This window comes from Linepithema humile, chromosome 5 (assembly GCF_040581485.1).
Source record: "Linepithema humile isolate Giens D197 chromosome 5, Lhum_UNIL_v1.0, whole genome shotgun sequence".
Taxonomy (NCBI): domain Eukaryota; kingdom Metazoa; phylum Arthropoda; class Insecta; order Hymenoptera; family Formicidae; genus Linepithema; species Linepithema humile.
Window position 1 is genome coordinate 15,260,116 of NC_090132.1, and position 26,642 is coordinate 15,286,757.

The 26,642-nt window shown below is 39.3% G+C and overlaps 1 protein-coding gene and 1 long non-coding RNA gene across 8 annotated transcripts in view; one reads left to right on the forward strand and one right to left on the reverse strand.

The window, feature by feature from the left end:
- Positions 1-26,642, reverse strand: part of LOC105667286 (uncharacterized) — a 137,243-nt gene that overhangs the window by 48,962 nt on the left and 61,639 nt on the right. The window lies entirely within an intron of this gene.
- Positions 4,441-26,387, forward strand: shakB (shaking B). 4 transcript variants are annotated; one of them, XM_012380666.2, is made up of 7 exons: positions 4,441-5,010; positions 10,990-11,463; positions 11,565-12,340; positions 21,727-21,946; positions 22,960-23,249; positions 23,480-23,718; positions 24,635-26,387. In XM_012380666.2, exons 3-6 carry the CDS (start codon positions 11,978-11,980, stop codon positions 23,711-23,713), a joined length of 1,107 nt encoding a protein of 368 aa, XP_012236089.1. In that variant the 5' UTR covers positions 4,441-5,010; positions 10,990-11,463; positions 11,565-11,977; the 3' UTR covers positions 23,714-23,718; positions 24,635-26,387. The 4 variants fall into 4 exon arrangements, with proteins under 4 accessions (XP_012236089.1, XP_012236088.1, XP_067211328.1 ...); XM_012380665.2 differs by having other exon boundaries at positions 4,441-4,878; positions 10,990-12,340; XM_067355227.1 differs by lacking the exons at positions 4,441-5,010; positions 10,990-11,463; positions 11,565-12,340; positions 24,635-26,387 and adding exons at positions 14,181-16,601; positions 24,189-24,622.

Genomic DNA, 26,642 nt, shown 5'->3' on the forward strand with positions numbered 1-26,642 from the left:
CTTGCACGACATGATTGTGATCACAGTTGCAGTAGAACACATGTTACAGTAGAAAATAACGAGGTCTTGCAGATTCTTTGCGACGATGATGACCGTAATACTGATCTATGTAATCATTAGCGATTAGACTTACAGGTCGTGAGAAACCGGAGTGCAACTAGAACGTACGAAATTCTCTCAAGCTTCATTAACTTCACTGCGCGCATTAATTAAACGATTCACAAAATAAAATTTAATAAAATTATAAATCAGTGCAAAACAATTACGCGATTAATTTAACATGCATCAATTGTGTGCCAATATAATGAATTGCAAATGCTTAGCTGCTGAAATAAATGTATTATTTAGTTTCGAACAGATTACAAGAATTACAGAATATTTCGAGATTCAAAATTTGGGTGAATATGTCGGAAATAATGTGCGCTGCTGACCAATAAGGAGTTGGGAAGAGTGATTATGTTGAAACATATACCAGAAAATTGCTCTATTGATCCTTCGATATCCGTAATTGCTCCACTTAATTAATTAATATTAATAATATTAATAATGCTATTACATGAAAACCAATTCACCAATTTTTACTTAACAAATAACCCTATTTACACTTATTTTCTTTAAAATTTGTTCTTCTAGAAAAATTGCCCTTTAATCGCTCCTTCTATTCCCATTAGGTGTTTAATTTTTGTTGAATTTTTATTTATAAAAATTAACAATTGTTGATTACTGGATGCGTACGATGTCACTATAGGCTCGCCGTTATTTCGCTAAATGGCTTTACTTTAGTGAAGCTTATAGGAAGCTCAACAGTGAAGTTTATATGCCGTGTTTGTATACAAACGCGGTATGTAACGTTTTTGTTTACATTTTTTAAAGGACAGCTACAGCCTTTGTCGATAGCGAAATCCCCTTTCTACAACCGTATTGAGAGTTTGCGTATTGTCTGCTAATAACGTGGCGGATACATCGCAAATATCATCATGTGGTATATCGTGCGGCAAGGCTTCGAAAGGATTGAAAATCTCACGGCGCTCGCAATTAATAGTTGCTGCAATGATAATTTGAACCGTAAAGCCCGATAATCAGAACTCTCATTATAAAGTACATGTATATTGTTTAACATTTCAATAATATCACAGCAATATTTCATATTATTTTACTTTTCAATAAAATGTTTTGCAAATCCTGAAAAAAATAGCATTTACTTTATTTATATTGCTTTAAGATTGAACTTTATAGTTTGCTTCCAACCAATTAAAATTAAATTTCGCAAAGCTTTTACATCTAATTTTGTCTAAATTAAATTAATTTTGTCTAAATTGGAACGCTAACTGTGTCTAATTTACGTAGAAAATGAATAGAAAGGATAAAATATTTAAAAATTACATAGGTATCCCAAGAAACGTTGATTATTCTTAATTAAAATTACATGTTCTGGTGTTATTAAATTATTCTACATAGTATTATATATTCAATATGTGGTAAAATAAATAATATATAATAAAAAAAGTAAAACAACAACGAAAAAAAAATGTTCAGAGTTTCTCTTACACATATATTTCAACGGATTTTGTTACAGTTATAAAAATAAAGAATTTGTATGAATATCTGATCAGAATTTCATACAGTCTTACATTTCCATTTAAAAACCTGAAGGTGCATTTTTCGGCAAAAAGCAAACTTTTCGACGCAAGCGTTCGTTATTGAATTTGTTAGCATTCCCATCACAACCACTCGCACAAACATTCTATATTTATTTTTTATTTTGCCGTAATATTTCGTTTGAAAGTGAGTGCAAGATACGTCATAATCATAATCGCACCATCAAGCTGTAAAATGCAATACGTCAAATTAAGTATAATAAAAAACACATTGAATAATCAAAATTAATTTATTTTTATAAATAAAAACCCAACAAATTAAAAATTTAACAATAGGAATAAAAGAAGCAATTAAGGAGCAATTTTTCTAGAAGAACAGATTTTAAAGAAAATAAGTGTAAATAAGGTTATTTGTTAAGTAAAAATTGGCTCTCTCTCTTGCTAAATTGGTTTTCGTGTAATAGCATTATTAATATTAATTAATTAAATAGAGCAATTACGAATATTGAAGGATCAATTAAAAAGCAATTTTTGATGTATGTTTCAACATAATTACTTTGATTTCCAGCGCCAACTTATTACTGCTGCGCTGTTGCTAACTTTATTGTCTGCTAGGATGGCTAAGTGATATCGCGTACTGTTGTTAGATGGTGCTTGCTGTCTGTTTGGTTAAAATACGTAATGTTGATACATTTATGCCCGATTCCACCAACGTAGATTAACTTTAATCTCGGTACAACTTACTCTTCACCTTTTTCTAATTCTTAGAACTAGAAAAAGATGAAGAGTAAGTTGAACCGAGATTAAAGTTAATCTACGTTGGTGGAATCGGGCATTAGCATTTTTATGTCCGGTTCCACCAACGTAGATTAACTTTAATCTCGGTTTAACTTATTCTTCATCTATTTCTAATTCTTAGAACTAGAAAAAGATAAAGAGTAAGTTGAACCGAGATTAAAATTAATCTATATTGGTGAAAATGGGCATTAAACATACAAAAAACACATATTCCTCTAATGCTTTTTACCTACAAGATGCGACAAATTGTTTTAATCCCCATTCACACTGAAAAATTGGCGTGATACGAATGGCAAATGTATTATAGTTCCTTTTGAAGTAGGTATTCAGGACATTTTACTATTTTTATTATACTATTATACATAATAAAAGTGAATAATTGTATGAATTAATTAAACATTACAAAAATGGAAAATAAATTTGTAATATGTAATATCTGAAAATATCGCCAACTGCACATGCGACGAATTTCGCTGAAATAAATCTTATCAAGATTTATTTAATTCAAGTTTATCATGTGTGAAAAGTCAGCGAAATAGCAATTGTATTCAGATAGCCAAATGTTAGTAATGTTGGTAGAATGACAGCAAATTTGTTCAAATTTCATCAATTTGATAAAACATATTTTTTTTCTTTTATTAATGCTTGCGAGTTTGTCACATAGTAAATATTAAAATATTAAAAAATAAAGATATTTTTCGTGTGCTAAAAACGCAATACCTTAATCACTTTATTTGAAAAATTTTAGTATAATATACTAAACTGTATTTAATTAACTAATTAATCAACTGTGTGTTGCTTATATAATTGATAATAAATATCTGCAAATATTATAATATGCGATGATGCCAAATTGTTATGAATAAATAAATATTAATGGTTTAAGTAACAAAAAGTGAATTAAAATTTTTTGCTTTTTTGTTCCAAGCAATCATTTGTATTAATCAATTGAAAGCATCATAATTAATTAATCGACAATGTTATTTATTCAAATAAAACAATTCCAAAGACTGAATGGCGCGAGATCACAGTTTTACTCGTGACATGTTCAGTTTAACAAAAATCATTTGAAAATACAGTATCAACCGACAAAATGCGATGTAACAGTCGGAGCACCATGTGTCGCAGAAAATTTACTGTTTTTGGATAAATGGATGCTGAAGGTGTTTCGAATTCGCGCAATTAATGCGTCTGAAATGATTATATTCGTAAAAAAAAAAGATTATTTAAATATATACAAAATTACCTTACAATAACACTTTACAAATCTGCATTAATTTTTTATATAAATATATTGATGTTTCATTTTGAATGCTACAATTAATTTTGCGCGAGTGACGTCTCTCTTCAGCATCCATCAACAGTGATCCTCGTGCGACCACATTCTGTTCCACGAGAAAATGATCTTGGTATGTGCGTCTAATAGTAAAGTGAGAGGAAAATAGATGTTGCCTAACGAGACATGCAAATGAACACGAAAGTACCTTTTTTCATTTACAAAGTAAAGATTTAAATGCTTTTAGTAGGTCCATTAGCATCGGCATAAATTTGCAATACACTGACATTGGCATCCTTGCTTATTGCGCAATATTATTGTTTATTTACCGCCCGGTGGGCGGTTTTTGAAAGGGGGATTTAATCGCGACGAACAAAAATACAGATAAATGAGTCACGTCGACTGCGATACAATCGAACCGCTAACGATTAATTTAACTTCCTCGTCATTACGAAACGCGCGAAATATGTATATTGTTACGATCAATTTGATGTTTATCTTAATTTGTATATAAAGAAAACATAAATAGAATAGATAGAAGAAAATGATCTTTATTCAAGTTAACGACGTTATAGAAATGAGTCCTAAATTAGGGAAGAACGGCGCAGCGTGGCGCGGTGCGGAACAAGCAAGTCACTCGTCTCTCTCTCAGCGACGAGATGAACGCGCTCCCGGCGTACGCTCGCACACTCGGTTCGGGTTCGGCGTTTCTATTCCTGGAGCGGGCCGACTCCTCGTCTCCGGCTCCTAACCCGAGGTGCCCCGGTCTACGTGCGATGAGCGAGCCAGTGCGAGCGAGTCTGCCCGCGCGGAATCGAGCGCGACGGCCGAAGCGCGGTGTGCGGAAGTAATTGTCGGAAATGTGCGTGCGCGTGCGACAAGATCGGAAGCGTGTACGACGACAGGACGCCGACGTTGCCGCTGCACGCCGACGAACGAGCGGCCGTCGACGTGATCGCGCCGCGATTCTCCACGGCTGATCTCGCGAAAAATACACACGGACGCACACGTTCGTCGCTTCCGGCAACGCTCGCGGCCGTGGCGCGCGACGGACAGTGGAATGCTGGAGCGATCGCGCCGCGATTCTCCGCGATTGATCTCACCTGGAAATTGACAACGGCCGAAGTCGAATTGTCGTCGGTCGGCGCGACGCGCCGCGATGCGCCTCCGACGGAAGTTGCTAAAGGCTGCTGCAAAGTTCACGGGGTGAGACCGGTCTCCCTCCCCCTCTCTTTGATCGACAATCGTGACACGCGAGTGACAGGCATGAGAGCTGCGGTCGAGTTCCGTTTCCTACTCTCCTTCTCTCCTGCCGATTCCGATTATCATTGGAAAAACGTAGGTTTTCTCTCGCGCGCATCACGCGGAGAGATTTGTTCGCACGAGATTATTAGAAGCGGAAGGATATCGAGATGAACTCTGCGCGAGATTGCGTGAGATTGCGCGAAATGCAACGCCTCTCGCATACGATAAACGCTAATGTCGCATTAATGTCGCATATATAATGAATGATAACGTTAGACTTAGGAAGGGAGATAAAATCGTCACGCATGAGACTTGATCATTCACCGTATTTGGAGTGCAATATGGCGAAAGCTTTCCGTTGCCGGGGATGGAAAGCGGTGTAATTGCAACGAGCTTACGTTTCGATACGCCGCGGATACGCGAAAACAATCACCGTGCGCATTCGTAACGAGCGGATAACTACTTGATTAACGCGAAGACCGTTTTCTCCAGCGAGAAAATCACGCTCGGCGAAATGGATTTCCGCCGCTCATTACTGACTTTGGATATTTTCGGACGATCCTTGTTCGAGATGATGCATTGCTCGCGAACGTGGCGAGCATACTGGATGAGTGACTCGACAAGCGCGATCTCATCTCGCTCGCATTCGTATGTTTAGAGTGCCGGTCGAAAGGTCTTATCTCCTTCGGTTCGGATCATCGATCTTCCTGAAAAGTCGCGACACCGAGTATTTTGAAAAAGTTCGCGCGCGCAAAAGTATCTCTTTTTTTTCTATTTTCCTATGATTGTTCAGCAGTTTACGATGTAAACTTAGCTTCTTTACAATAACTGTGCGCGCAGAAAGAGACAAATGTGGACAGATAGACATGCCATTGCCACTGTTTACGTTCAATCTTACGCTGTTTTCGCTGTTTGACAGGCACGTAACGAGAAAAAACAATGGGGATGCTATAATTAAAGCGCCGTGGAAAGAATTTTTTAATTTATTTTATATATTAAATAAAAATATGAATTGCGTGATAATTAAATAAATATCCACGGTTTCGCCAATTTATCGCCAAATCCGATAAATGTATAATTTTTATGTCTAATACTGTCATCTGAATCATTTTGCACTTCTAGCTGAGAATTTTTACTAAAGTATAATTAATTTGGAAGAAACAATATATATTACAATTATTATTTAAGGAAAAATTACATTATTTCGTGTAAGAAATTAGAGTGCAAATATTTTACAATATTGTCCTCGGGTGCTACGCACTCTTGCTACGCCGCTGCTATTTGACTTTATAATTTGTTTTTACGTTACTGCACTGATGGTATACGAGACCGCATCTACGAAAATTTCGGAAGAATAAGAATGTATCTGCATACGAACGGTAGAACGAGAATAACGAGTCTACCGGGAACCCTCGTAGCGCGTGGACGCGTTAAGCGTTCTCAGTCGAATCCTTCATCTTCTTATATCCATTTATCATTTGTCGAGTTATTGATTAATTCGTTGAATTACATTCGGACAATAGTGCACTTTTGTTTTTAATCTGCACGAATAAGTAATTTACTTTTTATAAGCGGTAAGAAATCGGCATGTAATTGGCCGCGAGTGTAACATCGATCGCGCGAGTGAAACTTGTCAATTCTGCTTAATAAAGCTTTCATTTGTCCTTCTCTTATTTTTTTCTTCATATTACATGAAATATATATACTTTTTAGCAAATTGTTTACCTTAAAATAAAATAGGATATAAGGCAAGTGATCGGAGCCTTGCATTTCCGCTTTGTTACGTTAATAATGAGTCTCACCATTGATCTTTGTGCTCTAAATGTGTCACGAATCCGTTCGTAATAACAAATATCTTGATTCGCGCACGAAGCAGATACACGATGAACGGATCCAGCCGACTTCATCGAATAACGCCGATTACACTTCATTTAAGCCATGCGCCTAATGCGTTTTACTACAAGCGCCAGTTAATTCGCGAGTCCCGGTTACGAGATCGAGCGTGAACGTTTTTTTCTGCATCCACGTGATTGTCTGAGTATCGCCTATTAACGGTGATGTATTACTTCCGTCGCTCTTCGCGTTCCTTCATTAATAAATATCCGAAGTACCGTTACAACATTATGTAATCTAACACGAGTTGTACAACTCGAGTAGAGTGAGAATTTTCAAGTACCTCGGAGTACCTTAGAGTCGTACATTAGATTTGTATTTTTGTACGTGCAGAAGAGTAGATATCTCGGGCTAATTTCAGCCGCACGTGCGACTAATCTCTGCAAGAAACGAATCGCTAAAACACTTGAATTGTTTTCTACATTCTACTTAAAAGTTTGACGTGCAATATTTTTTATCAGTTATTCTTCGTAGATTTTCTATTTTTTTTTCCGCAACTTTAATCAGCATTGCAACTAACCTCTAACTTAAATAAAGATTACTTTGTTTCACTCCGCATAAAAATGTATATACTATTTCTGTAAATAAAATTACATCATATAATAATAATTGTGCATCTCTTATAACTGCGCACCACTTTACTTTTCTGCCGTGCGAGATTATTTTGTAATAATTCTACGTGCGGATGAGTGGCGCATTTATTAAAACTGTTTCTAGATTACATTACTGGAGTTAAATGCTTCGCAAATTATATTTTAGATTTCCTGTGAAAGCTTCTTAGAAATTTCACGACGGATAAAATCTGGCGAATAAACGCCGGCAATCTGAAAGATTTCGCGCGATTACCATCAGTGCTTTCCACGTGTGCTATGTGCTCAACGGCATCTTAAACGTATATGATTGAAAAAAGCCGGAATGGCATTGCCATACTTAATTCCGCTATAAAGAACGCAGATGATAAACATTATGAATGAGCTCGGAAAGGCAAGAAGGAACAGGATGCATTAAGGCTCGATTTATATTATAGAGATGATCGTATGCACGTCCGATTCGCGTTCCGGTTACAATCCGATTAAATATTCTTGGAAACATTTCGATAGAAATACATATGCAGTCATGTTGAAGTCAAGGTACGATCTCGCGTAGAATGTACGATTATTGAGCTCACATGACAAGAAACAGCCATATTCCACTCTAAATATTGATCTCTAATTAAATAAATCATAATACGATTTAGTGTAAGGAAGAATTTTTTAGAAACTCCCGTCTAATAATAATGATGTTAAAATCGTGCCATTTTTTAATCAAACCTTTATGCGTATCACGTGTCGATCAGAATTGTTAACGACTAGTATAAGTCACGGTACGATTTCGTATAATAAACAATTCTGTACGAATTCTAATAATAGTTTTCACGTTACTCAACAGTTTAAATGTCACGCCGTTTCCTATTAAAATCTTTGCACGTACGTTCACATGTCGAAGACCAATCAACCGCTTGAGAGAATATGTTTAGCTCTCAATTCAATCAAAGATAAATTATGAATTAATCAATTTTCGGGTTGCAAAATTTCATCGACACTGACTGCTGGTGTGCGTCTGCTCTAAAAGTGATGGATGCGCGGATGAGAGCGGGATGAAGTAAAAGTTCGAAGTGCACTTCTCTTCCTTCGCTTCGCCCTCAGGTGTATTTCCGAGCGCACTCGTCTCGCCGCCGGACGGTTTTCGCTTGTAGTAGCAAAGTGCAGTCGCATGCGTAAATGCTAAAATAGAATAGCGCGCGCGTCAAACGGCATTACAGGCCTCCTAATTTCTTAGCCTAGCTGATTTTCCGGCTGATTTTCCGACCCGAGCGCCTTGAGACGAGATGTACGGAGGCGCGTATCGGAGCGGATGTGCCTTTGAAGTGGCCGCGGTGCGTTAATTGCCGCGGAGTTTTTCGATCGTTTCGCTTTCCGAGCCCGCCGGGCTCGTGGCGCATTAATGGGACTCGGGGGGAAAAAATTACGAGTGAGACCCCCTCGCGTCGGTTATAAATAAAGCGGGGAGGCCCCCTCGAGCATTTTGCCGAGACTCCGCAATCCCCCCCCCCCTCCCGTGCTCGTTGTGTATCCGCCGGTACCACTTGTCTCACTTATCATCCGCGATACTCCCTATCGCTCACTCGCATCTGGAAAAAGGCTTCTCCCGACGGTTCGCGTTGTATTTATGCCGCGCGTTCGACGCTCAATCTCCGCGCGGCGCTGAAATAAGAAGGACGCGACTGCGGACATCCGCTTTTGGAGACGACGTTGATATTCGACTCAACGTTTATCTGCGTTCAGTCATCGCCGCGCGAGATTACCAGGAAATTGGTAGCTAATTGATAGGGCAGGGAGTTGTGCGCAAATTGATACTAATTTTTATTTCCCCTATTGAAAACCGATAACTGAAAATACGGAGGCGATTATATATGAATTAAGATTATATGTAAATTACAGGGCTTGTAAGTCGATTAATGGCAACATGTTTTATGTATCACGAGCGAGAGTAACGGCTTCACATATTTTAAATGTCACACACATTTTACAGATATTAATAGATATACGTAATTTATTCTAATTCGTTGCTAGATATTTTCCGTGAAGAATATACGATAGACAACATCGCCAGTGATATGCGAAAAAGTATCGTCGACGAATATTCAGGATTTACATTCACGGCTTTGGAGAAGCTTCGTTAGTGTCCGCGTTTCTCTATGTTTTGAAGCATTTGATAATTTTGGCACGTTCAACACACACACACACACACACACACACACACACACACACACACACACGCGCGCGCGCGCGCGCGCGCGCGGTTCTTATTTCCATTCCGTGGTTGCCCCGTTAAAACATCGGCAAAACGTCCACGCGAGCAAGCGCGGAAACAAGTGTAAAATGTTTTATTTTCCCGAAAACGTTTCAACTCTAAAATGGTTACAGCAGGCGCATCCTATCTTGGCACAGGCCCAACGACACGGCTTTACCGAGTCAAAGAAAAACCCTTGTACTTTCGTAACATCGACAAAGAATCACCGCGGGCGTTGAGTGCGATACATGACGATGTTTTTCTGTCAAGAGAATCACTCGAATTCTGTGAGCAAAAAGTGCGGTTTCGCGTCGAATTTAGCGCCGCCCTGGCGAGCGCGCGCGCGCGCGATAATTTCGCTAGTTTACGAGCGAGTACGGATTTGTAGCGCAAGACAATTATTTTACCTTGAAATTAAGCGACCGGCTCGTACTTGATCTTGAAATTGGCCGAAAACAAACTCGCGGACCCGCTCGGGCGTACGGAAAATTTATGTTCGCGAATTTGTCTGTATTTGTCGGGTGGAATTAATCCGGCGTTACGGCGAACGCATAATTGGATTTCTCTCGAGATCAGAACTCGCGCTAGTTAATTGAAGCACTTATTGCGAGAAGAACGTGAATCAATCTTTTTCAAGAATCAATTAAAAAGTTCCGTTAATTTCTTCTGACAATAACAAGTGTATGATATATTTGGGGCTGTATATAATGTCCGCATTGTATTTTCTATATAATAATTTTTACGAGAGAGGAAGAATTTAATAGTTAACAACAGAGAATCAGTTCTTAACGCTAAGAGACTCTGCTTTGCATACGAATACAAATGCTCCCCCTTGCAATGGCAGATCTAATTAGATTTCCGGTCGAGACGCAGCATCACCGAGGAGTCGCGAGCGAGTATTTTCGTGCGCTTTCTCCGAAATTTTCCGAGACACGTCACTGTCCGTTCTTTCTTCACTTCATGAAAGACGATACTTCCGAATCAAATAATAACAGCGTCTGATTTGCGATAAGACAAATCATTCCCGCGCTCCCTTTTTTTGACAGTAACTCGAATAAAAAAGGAAACAAAAGAACATTGAGGAATTTATGATGACTTTATTGCGGCACGTAACGTAAAACGAGAGGCGAAACACATGCAACACTTCGTAAGCGAGGCGTGTCATAAAGATTTTTCGCTCTTTCGCGCGGGGACGCTCGCCGAGAATATCACAGAAATTTCGGTAACCCGCGAAGGATCGTCGTAAATATTTAAATGTGTAATTTTGCGCGATTGTGGTGTTCTGCAGTTTACATACAAAAGGCAGAGAGGCAGAGTGAGATCTTCTCAAAGAGTTCCTTTTTTTAGAATACCAAAAGGAGATCGCGCGATAAGATATTTTCGGAGCCCGTATTTCGCTGGCCTATTCTTCAAACAAATCGCGGAGATGCGTAAGATCGACGAATTAGATCGCATTGGCAAACCCGTCCGCGGCCGACGTTGTCACTCGAATGTCTGTGCGCTCGAACAGCGAAGATTGGGAACGACACGAACGTGAAAAGAAAAAAAAGAATGCACGGGAAGACTGTTGCTGCAGGATACAGCGGATTGTTCGCAGAGCCCCGTCAACGTCGATCGCACACAATTTGGCGATCGAGGGATTGCGATAAATTTCTTCGAAGGACACTTGTTCGTCGATAAGACGCTAAGAGAAGGAGAGAAATGCGGAAGTACCGTGAGAAGATTGTATCGCGAGGAGTGCAAAGCTGACTAGTTGTTGTTAAAAGAAACTGCAAGCCAAAGATGAACAATAGTCACTTGAGAAGTACAGTATTTATAACAGTAAGAATAAGATTTTTAAAATATCAGTCACACTAATATGTCACAATACATGAGTCGTACGGCGAAAGTATAATTTGTATATTGTTTTTAATCGACGAAAGGCTTTATTGGAGACACCAGCAGTCTACGAAACACGCCGGACTAATTATCGAAGCAATGCGCGTGAAGTATCGCATATTTTCTCGCTAACCAAAGATGACTGCGAGAAAATGGAGCAAGTGAGATAGGTTTCTTTTCCGGAAAGGAAGAAACTAAAAAGGTGCATTTGGCGCTTTTTAACGAGATTGTCGGAAGAATTCATCGTTCCGAGGATTCGTGCTTTAAAAGTGAGCTAGTGAACAGGAGATTTCGGTGCTTTGTGTAATTGTGTGAACAATTCCAACCGGACGCGGTGGAAGACACAGAAGAGCGAACGAGGGAGGGACGCAGAGGAACGTCTCGGGTGCATTATTCTGGGGAATCGTTACTTTCCGGCGCGGTTCGATCCCTTCGTCCGGTATCGTTCGATACCAAGATGCTGGACATATTCCGCAGTCTGAAGAGCCTTATAAAGATCTCGCACATCCATATCGACAGCACTGTCTTCCGTATGCATTACAGCCTCACTGTCATTATACTAATAGCATTTTCTCTGATTGTCACCACACGCCAGTATGTCGGCAATCCCATTGATTGCATACACAGTAAAGACCTGCCCGAGGACGTCCTGAATACGTACTGCTGGATACACAGTACGTACACCATCACCGCGGCGTACCGAAAGAGGGAAGGCTCAGAAGTGCCTTTCCTCGGCATCGATAATTCCAGAGCGTATCCCGACAGCGAAAAAAAGGAATACAGATACTACCAGTGGGTCTGTTTCATGCTGTTTCTACAGGTAATCGATTGGCCGTATTTTGCTTCATTTAGCGTTTCCGATATCGGTTGCTTGCATTCGGCAGATTTAGCGTCGATTATGGTATTTAAATCGCTTGATGATCCGACGAAATAAAAATTTTATGTAAATTACAGCGAAGCATAACGGAATTGAATATCTAAATAGAATATAAAATTTTAATTCTGCTGTTTTTTGATAGCTAAATAATAATAGTGAGCTGCCGATTGCGAGTAATTAAAGTATAACATATTTACTATTTTTGCAATTGAGAATATAAATAATATTATTACTAAAAAAAATCTCAATTTGGGCTTTCTAATGATAAAATTATAACAATAAAATTATAACGATAAAAATAATAACTGTATAAGCCCAGTATATAATTCTGGGCTTATATGGCTATTATTTTTATTGAATATAAATAATTTTTTTGCAAGAATGCTACGCTCTACGCAGATTATGTTTAATACAAAATTATATTACTCAAATGTTACCCAAATTTTTACATTCCTATCTGACAGCGGATATAATAACCCGCCTTTATAATGCTTTTATAATGCATTCCTTTTCTGAACGTTAACCGCCGGTCAGATAAAGTGAAACATCAAGTATGTTCGGCGTCAAATGTGTGGTTTGCATATGAGCCATAAAACGCGCACCGGTGCTTTTAGCACTGCACTCATCAGCATTTCCTACTCGTCCATCAATCGCTCCCGTTCGTGACTGGAGCAAACTCGCATGTAGAGCTCGCAGAGGCTTATAGCTAATCCATTGCCAATAAAGAAACCTTAAGCATAACAAAACTAAACTTTGTCATTGAGGGTCGCCGTGCAGTCGCCTTGAAGCGTTCGATCAAAGACGTCCGTGCGACTGCGTCGTTTCAGCTAAATCGCGCGCGACACTCGATCGCTCAAAAGATCGATAGTGACTGATCCGCACCTCGCGACTTGCAAATTGCTCGGAAAAACTGTGCGCTTCGCTGTAATTATCGTCGCATGTGATGTCGTCGAGCCGTTAGAGTTAAATGTGTCTCGCTCCGAACGCGAAACTGAGCGCTTAACACACACGTGCGATCGCCTGTCCGTCGTGGCGAATGATTTCAGCCCGCGCGAAAGAAACGAAACATCGTTACAGAAAGTAACGTTCGGCGAAACGAGTTAATGGCGTGGCGCGCACCTGAAATAGCGGATCCATAGTATTTTCCTTGTGCGTTCTAGCGCGTTTCTTTCACGCCACTCGCATTGATGTCTCAAAATAAACTTGGTCGACGACAGCCTACGTGTATCCCCCTATGAAGGTTCTTCTTTCTATTTCCTCGCCTCCCTTCGCGTTACTGTGTATTTTTTTCACCCGGCGTCTTAAAAGTAAACTGTACGGTTTACAGCGAGTAGCCGCGCCGCCTCTTTTTTTTTTTTCGCTTTTCCCTTTCTTCGATATATCTCCGCGCGCACTTCTATAATTATCGTTGAGCTAGTTTGCCCTGTTTATCGGACAATGAATTTTATGCTGTCTGTATATATTTTGCCTGTCCTTCATCGCACACTTCTTCGTTGTTCGCCTAATGTAAGTCGTCTCGTTTTAGTTCTGCGGTAATCAGCTTTTACGCAATAAGAAAAAAACCAGAGAAGTTTGTGCGTTATAAATTATAAAATATTAAAAATCTCGAAACTGTTTCATAAGTAATAAATTACGAACGTTGGTTAAAAAAAAAATAACGAAAATAGTAAACACTTCATCGGCAGATTATTGTCATTTCTTCTCAATTCGAATTAATTGAAAATAGAATACAAATATTGTTTTGCCATTTTTTTTTTCTTATTGTTTTCTGCCTCCCGTCGAGTGACGACTTTACAAGTGTCCATTCTGATCCGCCGAAATGTGCTTTTGCACATGATAATGGAGCGTTTAAATTTGTTGCCTGGAACACACGCGCGCTCGTAACACGGTCGATTAAGTATATTTTCGATGATGGCGATCGTCGAACCGTCTTGCACTAGCCGTCCGCGATGCAATTAGAGCGGTGAGCTTACGAAGATCCGTTGCCCGAACAGTAATACAACCGGCGCGTCATGTAACGTAACGAGAACGAATTAAAAGAGAATATTAGGGAGCACATGTCTTACAGCCGTTTCTTATTTCGCGTGGATTTCTTGCGGCTTCGGATAAAAATAGATCTCTACTTTAATATGTTATCACGTTAAACTTGATGACTCATGTATAAAATTTATAGTGTGACTCAAGCATTTATAACACCAATATAATGTATCCGTACAGCGAGAATTACTTCTTTCTTAATCGCGATATACAAACGTCATCAATAATGATGTACTGTTATTGTGCAATTCATAGTTCTATCATAGAGAGACGATCTTTAAAGCGTAGAATTTTCCTACGACATTAAGTTTTATCAGTCTACTTTTTACACTTCAAAATGAAATAAAGCGTCGACAGAGAGCTATTTATACATCGAACATCTGCGGCTGCTGCAATTATTTTTATGCGCTGTACGGTATCACATCAGATCGCGGATAATATACTTTGATGTCTCATCGATCAAACTTTGACTGGCCATGCTGACCCGACGGAAGACAGACGCTTGAAAGATAATATAAGTTATGTGTTTAGTATCGAGGTCAAGGGATGCCTCTCAAGTCCGGTCAGTCTTCTGACAGCTTGCATCCGAGCCTCACGTGCGTGTTTCTTTCCCGACTTCAGTTATCGTATTCAATTTTTCTTTCATAACTGTCTAAATTCATCCAGACTTTTAATTAACTTTTAAACTCAATTTCATCGTAATTCTTCGTGTATTTAAAACAAAGTAGATGGAATTATGCGTTAATATGTTAAGTGAAATATAATGGCAGGTAAATTCGCAGTAAATAATCGGATAAGTGAAAAGCATGAACAATAATTCTTGATTAAAAAAGACGATTAGATGAAATGATAAACGAATAGTGTTTAAGTGCGTCTAGATTTTGTGGTGTGTATATTGTGCTTATAAAAAAACCTTCTTTGTAATTTATTGCGCGTTTTTAAGGGTGGAATTTCTAACAATGTAACGACGATAATATTATGAAAAAAATACACCAAATTTGTTCATCAAACGACAAGAAAAAAGAATAAAGAATAACCAAACTTTGCAAATAAACGAGAAATAGTGTTAAAATTTGAAGAGGGATGTATTGTCATGTTAAACTTAACACGGTGATTCTTAAAAAGGTTAAAACATAACAAGTCAATAGAAAAGGTGACAAAAGATAAAAGAAAACCGAAGTGAGAGGAATAAACAAAGGGAGAAAAGCAAATCAAGAGGAAGCCAGAAGAGCAAACAGTACCGTGTGATTTTTACGACCGTTTATGTACCCACAAAATGCATGCACACTTTGTCTTTGGTCCAGTCACAAAACTTGGAAAGAGTACGACGAGAATTATTCGGGTGGTCCAATTTCATAACAGCATTCTTACATCAATCTGTTTGTTATTTAATTCCGACATTTTGGCTGAAATAATAATTGCGATCTAGCTTTTTAAGCAGCAAAAATGAAACGGAAATTCGGTGAACTGATTCGCAAATAAATCGCATCAATGCAATGTAGCATTTATGTGTATCAAGTACGGATAAATTTATGAAGAAAAATATATTCTAAAAATACACTTGACACATTCTGCAATCTTCTCTCTGTATTTAGAGCAAGAAAATATCAGAAGAGCGATTTAATACCGATGTTTATCTAAAGAATCAAGGCACTCGATAAAAGCTTTCCTTCGCACCGGAAGAGCGAGAAGAATAAAGGGCGGAGGCGTCGCAAAAACGACAGCGGGACGCAAGCGAGCGAAATCAGCCCTCAGGTTTCCGTTTAACATGCCGTTGATGCTCAAAATGATCGATCTGTTCGGCTCGATTCGATCGCTGTTCAAGGTGCACCGGATCGCCGAGGACTCGATGATATTTCGGCTGCACTATCGCGCCACGGTGGCGGTGCTGCTGGCCGGTTGCCTCACCCTCGCGTGCAAAAGCATCTCCGGCTCGCCGATACACTGCGAAGGCACTGGCTCGGTAGACAAGGCCGTGCTAGAGACTTTCTGCTGGCTTCATACCACGTACAGCATGGTGCGCGCGTTCAACTTGAGCCTCGGTCAAGCCGTGCCTTACCCCGGCTTGTCGAACAGCAAGGGCGACGGGGTGCACGGCCACGCGCCCCATCCGCTAGTCAAGCAACACAAATACTACCAGTGGGTTATCTTCCTCTTGCTGCTGCAAGTAAGAATCGAAGATCTCTATTTACCTTTCCTTTCCTTTCGTTGTTCTTCGTGAGAAATTATCTTTTATTATATATATCCTACTCTCTAAATTTCTTGGAGTGAAAACGTACTCGAAAAATTGAGTGACTGGTCGTGTCACTCGAGTTAGAGTGACTTTTCATTCATACGGAGTTAATTCTCTTTCTTTTTGTTGTAGAGTGAATATTTTCACTCTATGCAGTGTGGAGTGAATATTTCATTCACATGAAGAATGAATGATCTGCGTCTCATTATCTCTTGTTCTCGTCTCATTGTTACACGTATTTGGTGCAAGACATCGTGGATATAAATAAGAATATCTATAAAGAATACACGTAGATAGACATATAAAAATGTCAACGTTTCTTCCAGAGGTAAGTACTTATAAGAATTTATGTGTAGTTTATTTACTGATTTAATATATTATGTAAAGAATGGTGTTTAGGTTAAATTGTTTTTCTAGGTTAGGTTAGGTTACAGAAAGAGTAAATCGAGATCTCACAGCATGTGGTTCGCCGTGCTACGTAGCTTCGTCATAAATTCGGTTTGCATATCGATAAACAAGTAGTACAATGAGAAGTAACTTATATAATGATTTGTAGTTCATTAAATCGGCAAGTGCGTACCATGTGCTGCAAAATCTCGGTTATAGTTAAGCCCGTAAAAAAAAATTAAATTTTTTTCTTTCGTTAGGAGACGTTAAACAGTACTGAAACCTTAAATAAATTTTTATTAAGCAGTGGAATTTCGGAAGACGCCGTCAATATTTTAAAAGGTAAGATTTGCAATAAAATTAAAATTATAGTTTGGTAATGTTATAGCAGTAATATAATTGTGTATATTAATGAACATTAATAATAAATTATATTCTGACTTTTTGTGTGGACGAGCTACATATTTATTATAATTAAAATTATTAGTAAAATTATTTAATAAATATGAAGCTCGTCCACACAAAAAGTCAGAATATAATTGAGGGCGCGGATCAAAGAGAAGTTTTTTCAAAAGTTGGTCGTATTTTTTATTTTAGTTTATTTGTTAATAGTAACAAAAGTGTATATGTCGTTTAATTAAAGTATCTGTTATTTTTATCACACTTTTTGTGTCACTTCAGGTTTTCTTTTAATTCCGTGTTTGTAAAATTATTGACTTTAATTTTTAGGTAAAACTTATAAAAAATATGACAAACTTTTGCAAGCTTTTAGATGAGGGAGATATTTTATCTGAGAAATAATAAATTAATTATTTTTACAGATTATCTGATGATGATGAAGAAATAATAAATAACATAAAAATAACGTCTTAATAATGTGTTTATAATATATATTACTTTGTCAATTATAGTTAATAAATATTATTTTGTCTATTTCTTATTTATATACATTGCTTAGAATTAAGACTTATTAAGAGTGAATTTGTTCACTTGTAACAATTGAGTGAAAAATTCGCTTGACGAAAGAATGAAGATTTCACTCTTTGATCGAGTGAATTATTAATGCCGAAACGAGTAATACATTATTCTAACGTAGAGTGATACTTTACTCTACGTTAGAGTGAAACAATCACTTTTGTAAAAAGTAAATTTTTACTCTTTACGAGTGACAGTATTTTCACTATCGCTTGGAGTGAATATCCATTCGTTTGAAGTTAAATTTCACTCTAAGAAATTTAGAGAGTATTTCGCAATTATGTTCTTTTTTATAGATTGTTCTAGAATATCGACAGATACAATCATTTTGATGCATATCATTTTTTCGTCCGTTTTTATGTATGAAAAAATTATTCCTTACTTAACATTTACATCTTTGAACACTATATTTTTCATACAAAGTATTATATTGTTAAAAATTATGTTAAAATGGTCGGACGTTGGTGTCTAAATTAAGATAGCTCGGAAATTGCACGCCCGAAATTAATACAAAGAGCAATATATTTAAGATTGGCGGCAAATGCGTGTATTTATCGTTTATCCATGATTGATAATCCTTGTTCGTAACGTCAATTCATAAATACAGGTTACAGATAGTTCTTCCTTTAAAATGCATATGTACCTTCGATGCTATCTTCGATCGTACCTCCGCCTCCAATACCTCAAGCATTACTCGTCTTCGCGCTCGTACAATATCGCTCTTTTTCTCAAGTCCTTATATTCTATTTATGCGTTCGAGATTCCTACAACTCTCTCGTTCTTTGATTAATCACCGCATCCGTCTTTTATTTTGCAATTGATTACTGCGTATATTTTCTAGACACAGTTTTGACGCAAAACAGTCTGTAACTCCGCATGTTGCTAACAAATTGACAATACAATTATCTCCAGAATTACTGTTATTAATATGATTAGCGTTTCTTAAAATTGGAAATATATTTTCAAAAAATTGGTTATATTTTTAATCATAAAGATTTTCTATGTAGAAGAAATCATGAATTGCACATGTGTGTACGTCGAGATGTCAACACGTAATAGCGTCAAAATTTACTGTTTTATATTATGTTTATTTTTGCACGCGTTAAAAGTAGCTGCACACAGGTTCTTTGTCTGCTTCGCCCTCCTTTCCTCGAAGGCTGCGAGCTCCTTCGCCTTGTTTAGCTAAATTTACTCGGTGCTAACATGACACATAGTTACTATGCATCGGCCAGGAATCATGGCCAAACGTGAATGCGATTCTTTTCCTTTCGAACGAATATTATTTACGTTACGCATATAATCGTGTGTAAGCAGTGCCGCTGGATTGCTACGTATCTCATAAGTTTGCCCAGAGTCTTGCTTTATTACACGTCCATTTCTGAATAATAAGATCGTTAGGCCCTCAAAAATTGTAAAGGACGACTTTGAAAGATAATCGTTAACGAATCTTTTCTGCAAGATTCTTATTGAAGAATAAGGATGCATTTTTATAGAATACATTCTCGGAAGTTCTCGAATTTGATCCGCTTGTTTTTCTATGATACGAGGATTGTATAACTTGTCCAAGATCCGTAAAATGTAAATTAAACGGACTGTTTGATATCATTTTATTTATACTTCTATGTGTATTGCTCGAAGAGTAAATAGCGAGTATGATCTCGTCGATGTGTTTGAATTTATTTACATACCTAAAGGATTTATGTAAATCTCCGAGCTCGAATATGGAGCTGAAAGAAAAATGTAAATGCCCTTCAAGCAGGGTAGCAGATGTGGTTACGCTCGATCCTGGTTGCGAGGGAGAGAGAGAAGAGAAGAGAAACAGATCTATTTTCGGTCACACATTTTCCTTTTCTCTCCACCGCGCAACCGTTGCCTTGCGATAATGCTAAAAGCTGCGAACCGTCGTACAATCGGCCTGACATGCGCGTTTGTTTTACGTTTTTCTTCGTAATCTCGTCAAGAGCGAGGTCAGACCACCCATTCTAATGAATCCTGTCGCCGATACGTAAACTATGTACGCGCGCCAAAGCTGTTAAAGCTATTAAACTGATTATATCGCGCTTTTATTCGCCATTTTATTTCATCTGAAATTTCTTTCTCGCAGTCCTTCAGGCAAGAAATATTGTGTTTGCAAACGATAACCGTTCTAGTATTTGGTTCAATACTTTGTTTCAACACTTACAAGAAAGTTAAATGTCGAAAGGATTGTCGTAAACCATGAGTCGACAAACTTTACAGTCGTATGAGCTACTATAAAAAAAAAGAGATCTTTCAAGATCGACCAAAGTACCGGAACGCTCCAAAAATGAGCAAAGAAAGGAACATCTTTTCAAGATGTTGGACTGCAAAGTGTTTAAAGATCGACCGTTCGCCGACTCCTGTCGTAAACAGTCCGCAGTAAAATTCTGTCGTAACAATCTCGTCGGATAGTCTCAGAACAATTAAACTTTGGACGGCTAGAGTATAAAATCTAGAGAGCTGCTAATAAACTAATATTAATTATTATTGAACTCGGGGCACTGCTCTCTCCGTTCTGTGTATAATAAAATTTTACGCACACATCTGTCTTCGAGCCAAAATAATACACTGTTTCGATATTTCTGCGAAACAACGTGACTTGTTGACAAAGTGTACATCGGAGAAAAGCCATTAAAGTTCTAACATATTTAGCGTCGCGCGGAGCACGTACTACCTACTTTCATTAACAATCGTCCGCGTCTGTGTCACCTTCCGTAAATTGCAATTTAGCTCGAATTTTCTGAACGTTCGCCAACGTACGTAAGGGGCGACGCGCGACGAGCGTACGTATCTATATTCGATCGCGTACTACGGCAAGCGCACGACCCGAGGCCCCTGGCGATAAGCCAGAAAGCTTTATATACCGTGAGAAAGGGTTTACTCCCGCATCGCGGTCTCGATAAGTGCATTGACATCGCGTCGCGGTTTCTAAGATAAGATTGCCCTGATTCAATTAACTCGGATTATTCCTGCCACTGTAACTAATGATATTTGCGCCGCGGTGTTCTGCAATAATATTAAAACGGGAAAGATTACGGTAGCGCTCGGCATTATCATAACAAAAGCGATAAAACTTGACGAGAAAATCCGATTCTAATATACTTATCTCGCGATAGTTATAAAATATCTCTTGACAGCTGTGTAAAAAGTTCATTTAATTTAATTTATTAATTAATACATTTCATAATCTACGTTAAATGTTAATGTTTAATTTTTAAGCGTGTGATGTGCGTCCAGCAAAATAGAATTACCGGTAACTTAATTAGTCACTCGCCGTTAATTCATTGCAGTGCAATTACGCGCCATAAATAACGGCGCGTACGCGGTTTTATATTATCATATAAATAACCGCGATAAACAGCAGCGATACAAAATAATTAAACCCGAGTGTGAAATGCTTTCCGTCTTTCTGAAAGGAGAGGTGTGGCCAGGAATTTTTTCATTAAAAAATTTCATAAAGCAAAGCTCGCTCGCTCGCACAAGCGCCCCGGCGCATTGTTTTAATCAGCAGTTGTGGGCGCGGGGCACAAATAATGATAACTCGTTTCACGTCTCGATTATGTATTATACGTATAAGTAGGTCCGCCTCCCAGAACATCCCCCCTCCCCCCCGCCCCCCGTAATATACGAGCCACTGGCCGATTCGTCGGTATTTATTCACTCGGCACTTTGCTCGCAGGCGATCTTCTTCTACACGCCGCGCTGGCTGTGGAAGGGCTGGGAGGGTGGCAAGATTCATGCTCTCATGATGGATCTTGACATCGGCCTCTGCTCCGAGGTGGAGAAGAAGCAAAAGAAGAAAATGCTGCTCGACTACCTCTGGGAGAACCTATGCTACCACAATTGGTGGGCTTACAAGTACTACCTGTGCGAGGTCCTCGCGCTGCTGAACGTAATCGGTGAGTAGCACTTCCCTTCCTCTCTTCGCTCTCTCTCTCTCTCTCTCTCTCTCTCTCTGCCGAGTGCTTCGTCAATGTTTGAGTTTTTTCGATCAACAAGTTCGAGTGTCCCGTCGTGACTCGTGCGAATTCCGGAATTCGCAAACCCGTCAGGCAACCAATATTGTCGTTTGCGGCCAAGCCAGTTACGCGTTGAAGAAGTTTTTTTAAGGTATTTCATCATTTCCTTGTTAAAAGCACACCTGTCTTTGCTACAATTAAGAAGCTCTCGCGGCAATCTTTGCAAATCAGTCGATCGCAGCTTTCCATTACATTGTGAACGTACCATTTTAATATTGTTGCAAGCGTCTTATATGTTTAATAGAAAATGTATCAAACAATGAAGTTTAACGAACTAGCTTCGCGCTGGCCCGTTCGCGCTCGTTTCACATGTAAGTACGCATTGCGAGAAAAAGGTGTAATGAGCGGTGAATGAATGAACGATTCACAGTAAAAGTTGGCAGCGATACAACTGGCCAACCGCTTGCGTGCCTGACTACCCCCGATTGGCTATGTGATGGCTCGTCAATTTAATGCGAAGTCTATTGTGCTCGAGTCGCACAATACTAACACAATTATTAACGTAGGAAGTATGGGAATACGATTGTTCGTGTGGGAGTTGGATATAGAAGTATATAACGTTTAATGAAGCGTAGAAGTCACATTCCTTAATCAAATATACGGCAGTTATAGAAATATATGTAATTTCATGGAACGCAAAGTTTTGTGCTTTTAGAAGATTAAATAAATGAAAAGTATTCGAAAATCATGGAAATTCGTGAGGTTTGTTGTAGCTATTTAATTTGATTTAATTTTTCACATTCAAAAATAGCGTTACGGTCGATTATGTTGTTGATCACTAAACGAATAGTTGTTATAAGCGACTGCCAAATTTGCTTCTAGAGTAAGAGAGAGAGGGAGAGAGAGAGAGAGAGAGAATGAAAAATTGTAAAACAACGAGCACATTGTCGCAGGTCAGATATTTCTGATGAACCGCTTTTTCGACGGCGCCTTTTTGACCTTCGGCATCGACGTACTCAAATTCTTGGAGTCCGATCAGGAGGACCGAGTGGACCCGATGATTTACGTGTTTCCACGGATGACTAAGTGCACGTTCTACAAGTTCGGCGTCAGCGGAGAAGTCGAGAGGCATGACGCCGTCTGCATATTGCCTCTAAATGTCGTGAACGAGAAGATCTATGTTTTCCTCTGGTTCTGGTTCCTCGTCCTCGGCGTGCTCACTTTCTTTACGATTTTATATAGGGTTAGTAATCTCTCAAAGAACATACAAACACACACACACACATATACACTCGAAATTCCTAGTATATTCTATAAATACATAATATATTTGTGGTAGAAAGAAAAATACAATACGCTTAAGAAAATTGAAATCCGGACATTTAACGAAGCGAACTCTAGACTTTAAATTTTTCAACTATTCACGAGAGTGAAATGTTCGAGCATTGTGTAATATAATTTTACTCTTCACAGATCATAATAATTTTTTCGCCGCGCACGAGGGTGTATCTGTTGCGACTGAGATTTCGTCTGGTGCGGAGGGACGCCGTGGAAACCATAGTTCGTCGCAGCAAGGTTGGCGATTGGTTCCTCCTTTACATGCTGGGCGTGAATTTGGATACCGTGATCTACAGAGACGTGATGCACGAATTGGCGAACAGACTCGCCACGAGGGCGGGAGTGAAGGGCGAGCTTCAAGAAGCCTGATCGAGGTGAGCGTCTTCCCCTTGTTCTCTTTCGCGCTCGCGTGGGTGCCCCCCTTGAACAACTTGCTCTTTATGACACTGGCATTCAGAAGCGTATTGAATTCTTGAAGAATCGTCGGCGTACATATTGCCGATCGCCTACGTGATATATGCGCGCTACATAGCTTTCGCGTATCGCCGACATGATAAACGGATTTCTATCGCTCGGATACTAAACTGTAATGTCGTGGCACGACATGCATTGTACGCGCTACGTTCGATAAAAATATTAATTTCGCACGGCAAGTATTGCTGCGTTGCGTAATATTTTGAGCAGAGAGAAATTTTGATACACGAGAGAAGTTTAATTTAAATAAATTATAAGTTTTCAATTACAATCAACGTGTAGTCTAAATTTAAATTTTTTCAAGTCTACACTTTTGCAATTGCTATTTTTAGTATATTTTAATGCGTATTCTAAAAAAAATGTTTTCCAGACAAAAATTCGATTTGAGCCGAGTGTATTATTTCTAATAAGAGACACAGCGAAGTGTAAAAGGTAACTCGAGACACAAGAAAATTCTGAAAAAAAAAAAAAACAGTTGACGCTTTTCTCTGCAAATACCATCGCTATATCTCTCACGACCCAAGACAAGATATAAATTCCACTCGAAGCAGCTCCGTCTCGAAGACAGGCGTGCAATTCATCAGCATTACTTAACAATATAACGGCAGGCATTTCAAACGATCGACGCAGCGGACTTTGCAAGAAAGCGATGCGCGTCAGGCACGTGCGCGCTCACAATATCACCACGGATGCCATAACTAAGCAGTCCGGAGGGACGCGTGTCCCGGCGCGACGTCCGTAGATCAATTGAGCGTGTCCGATGCAATCTACGCAATCGCCTGTGCGCGCCTGTGAGTCGGACGATTATTGTTGCAGGTTGCCTCGGCGGGTCGGCACGTCGGTCGACTTGCCGCTGCCGCGGTCCTGCCCTCGCCCATCTGCATCGCACGGTCGTCGACGCGATGCGTGCGAACGCCCGAGCCGGAGGAGCCTGAGGAGACGAGTCGACGGGCCATCTTCCTCAAGGATCCGCGGATCCGGTCTCGCGAAGAGGCGCGTCTATCCTCTCCACCGGCTGCTGCGCATCGAGCTCGAAGCGATGCGACAGCGATAGCGCCGGACGTCGGTGACGTGTCCACCCGTCGTCCACGGAAGATAACGACAACTCGCGGTGAGAGACGAGAAAGGACAGCACGCGCTGGTCTCGGAAATTGAAACCGATGTAATCTCGACGAGGTTAGATCCCGATTCTGCGGACGCCCGACAATTATCTTTGTACTTAAAGGACGTTGCTGAATTTGCGATTCTTCCACGATATATCGTTGCACTCTGCTTCGTCGCGCTTTCAGGCGACTGCGCAGTCCCGCGAGCAGAATTTCAAGCAGGAGGACGAATACATTGTTGATGCACGGTTGATTTAAGCAGAAATCAGTCTCCTCGAATTAATTGGCGCAATAATAATGTCACGCCGTAATAATAAGTTCTGTCTAATCTATATCTGAAAATGGATGGACGTGCCGAGAAGAATGTACTTAAACAGGTCGATCGTTTTAAGCGTTAATTGCCTTATCGGAACGGAGACAGTGGAAATTATGTGTTTTGGACTCCGCGAAGCGTTTAGTTTTATCGCATCCGTTACGTGCGTTTAGGGCTATGTTTTAAGATTTATGCGCATTCCAATGGTGTGAGCACGAAGAACTAAACCTGTCGAAATTATACCGGTTTCAATTCCCTGGTTCAGTTCTTGGAGAATGCGAAAGGAAAAGACGTACCGGCGTGTGTTCTGTTCGCGAAAGGAAAGGACCAAAACTATTCCGCTGGCGTTTGCTGCACGGGACACGGGTGATGCGTTATCCTTAGATAACGAACACTCATTAAAAGACACTTCGGAAACGGCGGCGCGGGTCGTCGAACGGATATCATCGAACGACCATTTTATGCCTTCGTACAGCTCCCGCGTCGCCAAAAGACAGGAAAAGAGATATCGAAAATATCGTCACATGGGGTTATTTTGCTCTCGTGTAACTTGCAGTACTGTAACATCGAATCGTATTAATGAATTTAGAAGCACTAGCGAGCGAAACTGTCGAATTTGTCGTAGAGAATAAAATAAAAATTTATAAAATTAGATCTTCAAGCACGAATCTTCTCTTTTTCTTATCACAATGCAGAGATATGTGAAAAAAGATAAAGTAATCCCGTGTGTCGGTATACTCAGGTCTTTGTAAGTTAGCTTTAGGCAGTAGAGCATCCGAGATCGCTAAATGGATGTTGCGTATAATTGTTTCGAACTGTTTTAACATTTTAATCGTGCCGTGCTTCGTAAGTATAAGCGCTAGGCGTTGCGAAAACGTATATTCGGGCGATATCGATCCATTTGGACGATCTCTTTTGATGAATAATTTAGATTTGTCTTTAGAGAAGAATTCTTCTATTCGCGCGTGCGAGATCTCTCCTGCGTGCGATTAACGCAAGAATGTAGTCTAGTCATTACATTCTACGTAACAATCGATCGCGAATTCATCTGTTGATATGGACACACTGCCACCGATCGATACGATCGATTTTGCTGTATCCGTCTTCGTTCTATTGAAGATAGCGTCAAAAATAAAGATACGTTATCGTGAAACTTTAAGAGTTGTTAATTTTGTGATACTCATTAACGATTACGAAATAAATTGTCATGTTATTTTTCGTTCCCTGTTTATGATTTTTATCGATGATAACTAAATAAATATTTCAATAGCACGTTACAATTTAAAGATAGTTTAAAGAAGTGAGAGAATTAATTATTTCTATTAATTAATGAAAGTATATTTATATTTAATATACAGGAGAAAGAGCTTTTCATTTCTTTTACCAATTTACGTTCAGATTAAACCTT

What these genes read in the sequence shown, in the direction of transcription:
- shakB (XM_067355227.1), top strand. Translation starts at nt 16,203, where the DNA reads ATGCCGTTGATGCTCAAAATGATCGATCTGTTCGGCTCGATTCGATCG. An exon ending in TCTTCCTCTTGCTGCTGCAA is followed by an intron (nt 16,602 to 21,726) that starts GTAAGAATCGAA and finishes CTTTGCTCGCAG; the next exon opens with GCGATCTTCTTCTACACGCC. An exon ending in TCTTTACGATTTTATATAGG is followed by an intron (nt 23,250 to 23,479) that starts GTTAGTAATCTC and finishes TACTCTTCACAG; the next exon opens with ATCATAATAATTTTTTCGCC.